Here is a 10813-nt window from a genome sequence, read left to right as displayed (position 1 = left end):
CCTGGGCCGAACGCTTAATTTTTCTGAGCCTTAGTTTTCTGTGAAATGGAAAAATAAATCACAAATCGTTTGAAACTGAAGGTGGAAATACCTGGAGAGCTCTAGGCAAAGTGCCTGGCCTATGATGGTTGTCAAGTGAAATTTTTCCTTCACTTCTTCCACAGAATCAGAGGAGATGCATCTACGTGTGTCTGCCAAGTTCATGTTTGCATCTGGCTGAGGTCCGGACATGTGGGTTCTCCCCGAGTGAGAACCTCTGTCCCTTAGAGTGTATCTTGTGCTGTGGACATGTCTTGGGTCTGATTAAAGATGCTGGTGTTTCCTTTCTAAGCAAGAAAGTCTGCTGGAGAGCAGGGAAAGAAAGGCTACTAAGTCTGGAATCCCATGCATTGGCCCAGTTAAGCCTTGGCTTGGGTCTGTCATGAGTCCTTCCAGCTGCAGTGTGACTCTGTTGTTTGAAGTTCTGTTTTTAGTGCACACAAAGACTCTTGGCCAACACTTCCTTGACACCCAACTGCAACTAACTGCAGCTTCTCTTTCCCCAGTTTCATGACTCCCTGGCCATACCGAGACCTTCTTCTTAGCTCCCAGATGATTCACAGAAGTAAACCTAAAGATGGATCCAGAACCGGGCCTCAAAAGTCAACTATAGGGGCAGGACTGCATTTCTGTGTAATCTGTTGGAATTTTGAAGATCCTTGCTTTCTCCCATATGGCCAGGACAAAGGTGGGTCAAGTTCCTGTTCTCTCCTCTGGACACTTTCCCATGCAGAAAGTCCATGGTTTGGGCCATGTACTCTAAGAGGCCGATTCAGACCATCTACCTGCAGCCTCAGTGTCTTTCCTCTGTTCCATCTCTAAGTGTCCATTGGGCATCCCACTGAGCAGTGGAGACTCAATGTACCTAAAGCTGTATCCATCTCTTGATCCCAAGCCAGCTCCCTCTGGGCATTCAGCTGTTCTTATGAACAATCTGGTTTCTTCCAGTCACTCCAGCTTGACATTGCTGAGTCATGCTTCATGTCTTTTTGTTTCATTTCCCACAGCTAATTAGTTATCAAATCATTTCAAGTTAGTCCCCCGACCAGCCCTTTCCCACCCCCATTCCTTCTGGTCAGACTGTCATCAGCTCCTAATTGGACTATTGCCAGGGTCTCCCCTTTGGCCTCCCTGCCTCCAGCTTCCCTCTCCTGTCCAGCCAGTCCTGGAGGACCACCTGGAGGTCCTGGAGGACCACCATGTGCTCAGTGCCCACCTCAGCCACCGTCCTCAGCTGCTTCCTTCAGCCACAGTGCCCTCTCCTCTCCTCCACAGACTCTGCTCCAACCTTCTGGTCCTTTCTTGCTTCCCAGGACAACTGTGCCCTTTCCTGCTACCCTACTTTTGCTGGAACTGTTTCCCTTGCCTAGAATCCTTTTCCCCATTCCAACATCTTACCTAAACCCTAGTCATCTCTAACACTATATAACACTCCTGGTTTTGGAAACATTCTGAGCAGGCCCACCTGGGTGGCTCGGTGGCTTAAGCGTCTGCCTTTGGCTCAGGTCATGGTCCCAGGGTCCTGGGATCAAGCCGAGGGTCGGGCTCCCCTCTCAGCGGGGAGACTGCTTTTTCTCTCTCCCTCTTCCTCTACCCCCCACCCCAAGCTCATGCTCTTTCTCTTTCATGTTCTTGCGCTCTCTCTCTCAAATAAATAAATAAAATCTTAAAAAAAAAGGAAAAAAGACAACATGCTGAGCAGGTGGGAGAAGAGGGGAGGAGGGAACTATAGTTGCCAGCAGTTTGCTAGAAGCGGAGCATTTAGTTCACACGCGGGGTAGCCTTTTCTTTGGGAAAAAGCAACGTAAGCCTGAAAACGTGTAGTCACTGTCCGTCGGAACGCAGATGTTCACAGTTCTGGTCCAGCAGTGTAAACAGCCATGCCTTGGGAAAGAGGGACTGCCTTTGCATTCCTTTTTCTCCTCAGGTTTGAGGAGAGGAATTGCGGAGGAGGGCGGAGCCTGGGCTGGTCCCTGTGCCGGTGACTCAATTATTTTCAGCTAAAGTTTGGAGAGTAGACTGCAGGAGATCACAAGCATCGATGAGCAGGCTTCCTGAGGAGGTTGGAGAGGGCCTGGCGCTGCTGCTTTGGGACCCAGGGGACACACCTTGGCACAGAGTGAGGGAGCAAGACTCTGTCTACCCCCACAAAGACCCAGCAGCTCTTCTAGAATCCTGGGGGCATGACAGGAGGCAGCAGCCATGGGTGTGGTCTGGGAGACCCCACAAGGAGCCTCTCCAACAGAGGCTCCTTTCCTGGGCCTCCATGAACCCCACATAGTGACTGCTGTGGATGGACGGATTTGTGGCATCATCGGAGATGCCCCATTGGGAGCTCCCAGAAATATTTGAGGGCAATATTGCAAGGAGTAGGGCTCACCATCATTGTAACTCATTATTAAAGTAGCAACAAAGCATTTATACCCTCAGCGGGTGAAGAAATACACTAGCGATAGATGTAAAAACCACGTGGCACCATTAACCACGATCGCCTCTGGGTGCCAGTGTCCCCGAGAGTTCATATTCTTCTTTCTATTTTTATGCAACTTTCCAAATTTTCCACTATAAGCATTTGTAATTAAGGGGGAAAAAAGCCATGAAGAAAGAATATTTATTCTTTCCTTCCCCTTCTGGGCCCAAAGGAAGCCTCAGCCAGGCCTCAGGCCTAAGGCCACTGTGGTTTCTGCCCCTGCGGGACTCCCACAGCCATTTTTGGGGGCAGACCTGCTTCCATTCCTTGTTTTGGGCACCTGAGCCTGCTCCTTCAGGGTCAGGAGCGCAAGGCCTCCTACTTAACCCCTCCCGCTCGGCCCCCTCTGCTTTCTGGAGCTACTTCTCAGAACCTGTTTGGCCCTCACACTTGCTGTGCCCTCTGCCGGGCCCCCCTCTTCCACAGTCCCCCCAGACAGCTTGCAGACTCCCCGCTTCTCACCTTCAACTTTAACTCAGACATCACTTCTCAGTGAGGCTTTCCCTAGCCAGGCAGTTCTACTATTTTATTTATTTATTTTTAAAAGATTTTAGTTATTTGTTCGAGGGAGAGAGCTTGCGAGACAGCACAAGCAGGGGGAGCAACAGACAGAGGGAGGGAGAGATGCAGGCTTCCCACTGAGCAGGGAGGCCGGGCTTGGTGGGCGGGCTCTATCCCAGACCCCTGAGATCATGACCTGAGCCAAAGGCAGACGCTTAACCACTGAGCCACCCAGGCACCCCAACCAGGCAATTTTACATTGCACACTCTCCCGTCGCCCTCTCCCTCATCCGGCTTCATTTCTTCCTATGACACAGATTTCCATCTGCCATGCTGTGTGTTCTACTTCTATCCTTTATTACCTGTCTCCTCACGCTAGTGTGTAAGCTCTGGGAGCACAAGGATTGTTGTCCCTTTTGTTCTCTGCTGTAATCTCACTACCTAGCGTGTATGCCTCGTATGTATGGAAGTTGGTCAAACAATATTTGTCGGACGAGTGAATACATTTTGTGAGAACGATAGTTACCATGTACCAGATACTGTGTATGGCGCTGGTGATCCCCACATTCAGTTCTCACAGATTTTGAAATAAGTAGCATTCCCTCTGTTTTAAAGATGAGGAAACCAAAGCTCAGAGAGGTGAGGTAGCTCAGCAGAGCCACATGCTATCACGTGGCAGAGCATGGGACTGGAGTGCAGGTCCTGTCTGCTCCAGGGGCTGGGAGCTTTCCATTTCAGCTCTCCTCTGTCCCCCTGGGTCAGGTACTGCGGCTGTTCCTCACCGTGCTCGACACCCAGTAGGACTCCTGAATATTCCCAGGCCGAGGCTGCTGCTTCCCTTATACTAATTCCCCCACCGCTGGGACCACAGGGCTGCTGCTTCGAGGTGTCATTCCCCCAAAATGGGCTTCTCTCCCTTCTTGTGACAAAAGGCCAATAACCCTACAACTGGAGATGCCAACTTGCCCCTCTCCGTCATCCCTGCTTCTACTCTCTAGCCTGTGTGTGCTCTAGGTTATGGTATAACTGAGCAGGATGAGAGCTTTTCTTTCCTTCTCACTCGGCCCCATTTTCCTAAAGGGAGGTTGGTCACTCCCCTAAGAGGCTTCTGAAGATCAGAAGGGTGGACTGACCACAGGAACCCAGAAGATTTAAGTTCCAGGTCTGGAACTGCCGCTCACTAGCAAGGTCATGAGCTTGGGCAAGTCATTTAACTTGTGCACTGAGAGAATGGAAGGAATTCTTCTTCCCTGCTGGTTTCCCTTTTGCCCAGCATTATTGGCCAATGTAGGACTAGCCTCATGAGGCCGGGGTGCAGATGCAGGAGATTGTCATTCTTAGCACCATGCCTGACAGCGGAGGCGGCAAATGCTGACTGGTACTGTTAGCGGCCACGACCGGCTTGGGAACGGGGTTGGGTCTGCCGTGCACTCCTTTGGTGGGACGTGATGCGGGGTGTGGGTGGTAGCCGACCACCACTTCCACCACCCATGAAACTTGGTCCTAGAGGTTCAGTCTGAGTTTGGAATTCCTTGTTCAAAGTCACAGAGTCATGACTTTTAAAAGGCCCTGATTAGGACACTTTTCAAAACACCTAACCTCCTTAGGCAGTACACCGTGTTTCTGTGGGGAGGTGGTTGTTACCCATGTCTCCTGCACGATTTGCGGAATAATCTGTACAAGCATCAGTTGCCACCATGACCAAGGCCAGGAGCATAATTATCTCAAGTGGGAACTGTGATGGAGTCTGTGAATCGAGGCCTGATTTACAGGGGCTGTAAATGAGCTGCCTGCCACTTCTGGGCCATTATGAGCCTGCTCCACGCTGGGGCTGTAATCAACCCGAGCCTGTTTCCAAACACTCTCCGAGTTCCGGTGGGTCCGAAGTCCCCACTCTGGTGTGCGTCAGGATGTCTGCAGAGGCTGGGGCTGAACTAAGAATTTCCCATTGGCCAAAGCAGGACTCACCGTTTCCGAGGCAATTTCCTTTCTTGGTGTTGCTTCCTGGTTGTCGTAGAATAAGTATGGTTGGAAGCCTTCCATCTGCCACCACTCCCCCAACAGCAGTGCCGGGCCCTCCTCACTCGGTGTTTCACCCAACACATGCTAGTTCTGTGCCTAAAGGAGGATGAGTGAGGGGATCCAGGCCAGTTTTCTCCTTCATGTGAATGACCATAAGTAACAGGAGGCGTCCGTTATTTCTTGCCCTCACCATGGCCAGTGTCTGCTCTACCCGTGGGTCCAGAGGCCAAACTTCTAGTACTTCTGAGAAGCTGATAATGACATTGTGACATGGGAGGTCTTTCATGCTGAGGCAAGGGTATGAGTCCTGGCAGCCCTTTGTACCATGTGCAAAAACACAGGGAATCCTATTTGAAGGTCTGCAGATGTTATTGGATTGTTCCATGGCATGGACATCTTAATTTGAGGCTCAGTGGAGAGGGCAGACTAAAGTGGACTGAGGCAGCATGGCCTCTAAAGGGCAAAACATGTGGGGTTTGAGCAAAGCGACACACTCCACACGTAGTCAGCACTCTGAGCACACGGGGGAGAGAGGAAGCAGAGCTGGAATCAGTGTTCGCTGATAATTCCTCAACTTTATTTTAGCTTCCTTTTTACCCTCCTGCAGGCCAGTGTCTTGTCATAATTAGTCTGACTGCACTGTACTTGTTTGTGTCTCCAGAGAGACAGCAGTGTTTAAAGAAAGCACATGAGTCCAGAGACAGATGACCCAAGCCTGGAAGGGCTCCCACAAAGAAGGAAATGTATAATAGTGAAAAAGTCAGGCTTCGACTCAGACTTCAGTTCCAATCCTCATGATACAATGTCAGAACTTTCCAGCTTTCCTAACTCTGCTTAGTGCAAAATGGAACAGAGATCTACCCTGTACAATTGTTATAAAAATCATCAAAAGATATGTAAAGCATAAAAAAGCTGGCTTCTCTTAGGTAGTAGATAGAATGGCAAGAATTATCGTCTTTAACATCTATAAAATGGAGGTGTTTAGTAATACCTACTTTGCAATGTGGCTGTAAAAAGTGGGAGGTTTGGGGGGATGCCTTTGGCCTACAGTAGTTGTTTAATAAATAGTACTGTTATTAGTCCTGTCTTTGCTAGGTGTTAACACATCCAAATTTCAGCAGTCACATCTACAGGTAGAGGTAAAATGGGAGAGTATTTCTATGCTATTTTGCTGCCCTAAGGATCGCAGTGGCAACTAGAGATAATTCTACAGGCCCTTGCTTGTGTTTTGGAATTGGGATAAGTAAAATCACATACAACATGTTGGAAGCCAGGAATGGGGACTTGGAAGCCAGGAATGGGGACCTGGAAGCCAGGAATGCTCAAGTGAAACATACTAGATTGGGGGGCAGGGACTCGGGTTCTAGTCTTGGTGCTGCCTTTGGCTAACCTAGTGACTACAGGCAAACCACCCAGGAATCTGACCCTTGGGTGCACACATAGCGGGTGAGAAAATACAGACATGAGAAATTATCACTGTTACTGTTCCTTGCAGGTAAAGCCAGTCTTCCTATGTTAAACTCTGGAACCCAGCAAAGTCCTTGGCATATAGTGGACACTCAGTATTTCTGTTTGTTCAATGAATTATAAACTGCCCAGAAGTCCTTTTTTTTTTTTTTTTTTTTTAATTTGACAGAGAGAGATCACAAGCAGGCAGAGAGGCAGTCAGAGAGAGAGGGGGAAGCAGGCTCCCCGCTGAGCAGAGAGCCCCATGTGGGGTTCGATCCCAGGACCCTGAGATCACAACCCGAGTTGAAGGCAGATGCCCTCAGAAGTCCTCTTTTAATTCATTAGTAAACTTTCCTGCCCATAAGCTTACAGCTTTGGTCTCAGTCTGGTTTGCTGGATCGCTGGGCCTGCGTTGCAAGTATTCATCTGTATTCCACACCTACCTTAACATATTCAGAAATGTTATTTGAATACAGCTGAAAGCAGGAAAAAACTGGCAGTGTAGTGTAGAAAAGCGGCTCGTCTGTATATAGCAGCTGCAGGGGAGGGAGGTAGTTTCACAGTCCCCTCTGGCTTGGTTACCACTTTCCCTATTATTCTATATATCTTTTCCATAGGCTGTATCCCCAGAGTGAAAGCGGCAAGCATTGTGGATGACCCTTCATGGCTAGTTAAGAATGTGAGCAATGTCTTACCAGTCTCCTCCAAACGGGAGGTGGCCGGTGGAAAGCAGCAGGTAGAAACAGGGATGAGGGCCCTAGGCTAGGGAAGAAATCTTGAAATGGAACCTCTCGATAGTAGGGGACATCACATGTACCCTCCACCCATGGACATACCGTTCCTGAGTTACAGTATTTGGTCTCTGACAGCTTTGGTAGAAAGAGGTTGGGAGAAGGGAGATGGAGGGAACCACAACACTAATAGTCACCATCACTGCGCATTGCAATGAGTTGTTCTGGAACAAGAGCCCTGGCAAAGGGAGGGTGTTTTCCAGCTCTGCTATTAATCAAATCTTCTTCCTATGTTACGGAGGGGCAACTGTGCCCCTGTTATTCCCAATACTGTCTCCCACCCCCAACTTCTGCTTTTCCTTTCCCTCCCCTCCACATGCCCCATCCTTCCTCCTCAACCCCCAAAGTCTGACTCAAGGTTATTTCAGGCAAGCCTCACCCAATCACCCCAGCTGGGTTAGGGGTCCCTCTGCAGCCTTCAACTCACGGCTCTGTAATTTCTGGTTTACTTTCTTAATCTCCAGTTCACAAATATAGGACCCTTATCTTGTTCAGCATTCTATCCCCAGGTGCCCCAAACACCACGCAATAGAAGATGCTCAGCAAATGTTTAATTTATTAAGTGTACTGGGGGAGAGTTCTAATTTATTGTATTTTCATTTTTCTCTAGATACTATAATAGCTCACAAATAGAGATACAGGTCAGTCTTTTTCTTTATACAACATAGACAAAAAGCACTGGGAAGCTAGATACCGATCAGCTATTTTTTTCGTGGTACCAGATGATCACACTGCTGAGGTCCTTGAAACTACTAACATACAGCAGCACAATGCTGTGTCATTTGTTCAAGATCACAGAACAAAATGTAAAGTTTTCAATCCACTTTACAAAACCAGCCAAACTCTACAATAAAATGCTACAGGAAAAAGTAGACTACTCTCATGTATAAACATCAATTTAACAGTATGTAAAATGTTAACAAAACATAGCAAGATACAAAACCTAAATCCTAGTTACACAAATACAACTTCTAATTAGCGACCTACCCCCAGCGATACTACGTATGACTCAGACAGTAGCTTTTTCATAACCAGGAGGACCTGGCTGCCCACTGTTCCACCAGTCCTCACCAGGGGTATATACCAGCCCAATCAGTGGCCCTGGCTCTGGCCCTGGCCCTAGCTCTCATACTGGCCTCCGCTCTGGCCTTGGCTCTGGCCCTGTCGGCCTCGTCTGCCAGGGCCTCACGGTACTGCACTGGCCAGTGCTGGGGCTCTTTCTTATGGAGCTTGGCCACGAACCCCAGAACTTTCATCTTGCTGATTTCCAGGTTGCTCCGGGGACCCCAAGAGAATTCACATTCCGGCGGATTGGTGTGAGGCACCTGCCTGTAATTGAGGTATCGCTGCTGCACAAAATCTTCCATAATAAGTCTCTTCGGGTACCCGAAGAGGAAGTGGTACTTTGAGGGGCGCACCCCCAACCGACGTAGCATCTCCCAGACCTGTGTCTCCCTGGCACTATTACCTTTCATGTAGATAAGGCCCAAGATCATTATTAAGAGACCCAATCTGGGGCCATCTCCTCCCAGATCCTCCTCCTCCACCTCCTCCTCCTCCTCCAGAGGTTTGAGTTTGTTGGCCAGGATGTAAGTGTGGTGCTTGCGGCCAAACTGTTTCAGCTCGAAACCAAAGACATACCGCAGATGCTCTGCGGCCCTTGCGATGATCTCAGGAAACAGATCCTTCAAGTCTCCGATTACGTATTTCACCATCTCGGAGCGAGTGATGGGACTCTTCTTCTTGTCCTTCACCAGCAGGAACTGCACCAGCTCGGCCACCGTCCGATCCAGACGGCGGTAGGCCCTGCGCCGGGCCAAGGCTTTCGCTGCCAAGGTCCTCGCGCCTTTTGGGGTGAGGGCGGACTCCGCAGCCCCCTCCTCCCTCCGGGCGCCAAGATCCTCCTTGGGGATCTCCTGCGGGAAGGGGCTCGGGACCTCTTTCTGAGAGGCGGTCAGGGCCTGGGTCTCACCGTCACGGCCGCCATCCTTCTCCCCCTCGGCCTGAGGGATGGGGAGAGCCCCGCTCTCGGGTTTCTGCAACATGTTTCAGGCAGGCAGGTGCAGAGCACGTACAAGGGCCAAGGGGCGTGCAAGCCGCTGCGCAAACCCCGGCGGAGGGGCGGGACAGAGCCTGGGGCAGCGGGAGGAGGACTAGGAGAGAGGTCTGAAAGGGCTTTCGGGATGCTGGACTGCACTGCGGAGGGCTCGAGACCGTTGCCGCAACGCCGCCGGCGCTGAAGAGCTGCGCGCCGCCCCGGCGCAGCCTCAATGTGCGCCCGCGCGCCGGTTCACCGGACCACTTCCGGCCAGCTCAGCCAAGATGGTGGCCCGGGGACCGAGCGAAGCCCCGCCTCTTCCGGCTCCCTATGGGTTTGGGTTTACGTGCCGGGGAGGTGGGAGGGGTGCCCTCAGCGCTGCGTTTCAGGCTCCAGAGCTGAAGGGAGGTAACCCTGGATTTCTCATCCAAGGCTTGCAGAATGGGAAATGTTTCCATGGACAAGGTTGAAATAGGGATGGCGTTCTAGCCACGTCTTTTCAGCAAGTGCTTGTTTTAAGTGTGTATCTAGGCTTGATTTTGAGTGATTTTACTGGCTCAGGTGGAGAGTGCAGGGAGTTGAAGGCTGGGAGACAGCTCTATGAGGGCCAGCCAGTGAAGAACTTTGCACAGGATACTAGGGAGTTTGAAATTTATTCTAAACACGATGGGAAACTACTACTGGGAGTTTAAGCCAGGGAGTGCCTGGACCAGATCTCTATCTTCACAATCTTTCTTGTGGCAGTGTGGAGGATGGATTGGAAGGAGGGACAACCGAAAGCTGGGAATCCAGTTTGGAGCCTTATTGTAGTGCAGAATAGGAACTGAGACTTGGCTTCTCTTGTGCATTGGTGGTGTATCCCCAGCTTTTAGAACAGTGCCTGGCACCTACAGGCACCCCGTAAATATTAAAAAATTGAGGATGAGGGACCGAGGATAGCTGATTCTATAGGGGTGAAAGGAAAATACAGCTGGCAGAAATATTGACTGATGGAAGGATAGGGGAGACTCTTTGACCTAATCAAAATTAACTACTCCCATCACTTTTTCTCTTTTTGCATATCCCCAGTTCTTCCCTCTATCTCCTCACTTTCCCTTCCACCTCCTTATTTTCTTCCTCCCTGCCTCCCTCCCTTCCTATCTCGCTCCCTCCTCTCCCTCCTTCCCTTCCTTTCTCTCTCTCTGTCTTCTTTATTTCGGGGCTCAGCTTAAATGTCACCAATCCAAAACCTGCCGTAATCTCCCTGCATGGAAGTTACTTACTGCCATCTCTGAATTACCATAGCAATTTACATTTATTTAACATCCACTTACATAGACCTTATTATGTACTAGGCTCTGTTCTAACCACTTTTCAGATATTAATTTGTTTAATTCTCATAGAGGTATTGTTAACATCATCCCCATTTTATAGATCTGTCTTTCCCATGGCATTTGCTATTTGCTAGCTATGTAATCGTGGGCAAGTTACGTAAACTCCCTGCCTCTCAGTTACCTTATCAGT

The 10813-nt window shown here is 49.8% G+C and overlaps 1 protein-coding gene across 1 annotated transcript; it reads right to left on the bottom strand.

The window, feature by feature from the left end:
* Positions 1-7810: 7810 nt before the first annotated feature.
* Positions 7811-9573, bottom strand: MAGEF1 (MAGE family member F1). The gene has a single exon (XM_046001492.1). It carries the CDS (start codon positions 9315-9317, stop codon positions 8340-8342), a length of 978 nt encoding a protein of 325 aa, XP_045857448.1. The 5' UTR covers positions 9318-9573; the 3' UTR covers positions 7811-8339.
* Between the last annotated feature and the right edge of the window lie 1240 nt (positions 9574-10813).

This window comes from Meles meles, chromosome 4 (genome assembly GCF_922984935.1).
Source record: "Meles meles chromosome 4, mMelMel3.1 paternal haplotype, whole genome shotgun sequence".
Lineage (NCBI taxonomy): Eukaryota > Metazoa > Chordata > Mammalia > Carnivora > Mustelidae > Meles > Meles meles.
This window is presented reverse-complemented; position numbering and strand designations above follow the sequence as displayed.

Coding starts and splice junctions, on each gene's coding strand:
- MAGEF1 (XM_046001492.1), bottom strand. CDS start 9,317: ATGTTGCAGAAACCCGAGAGCGGGGCTCTCCCCATCCCTCAGGCCGAG.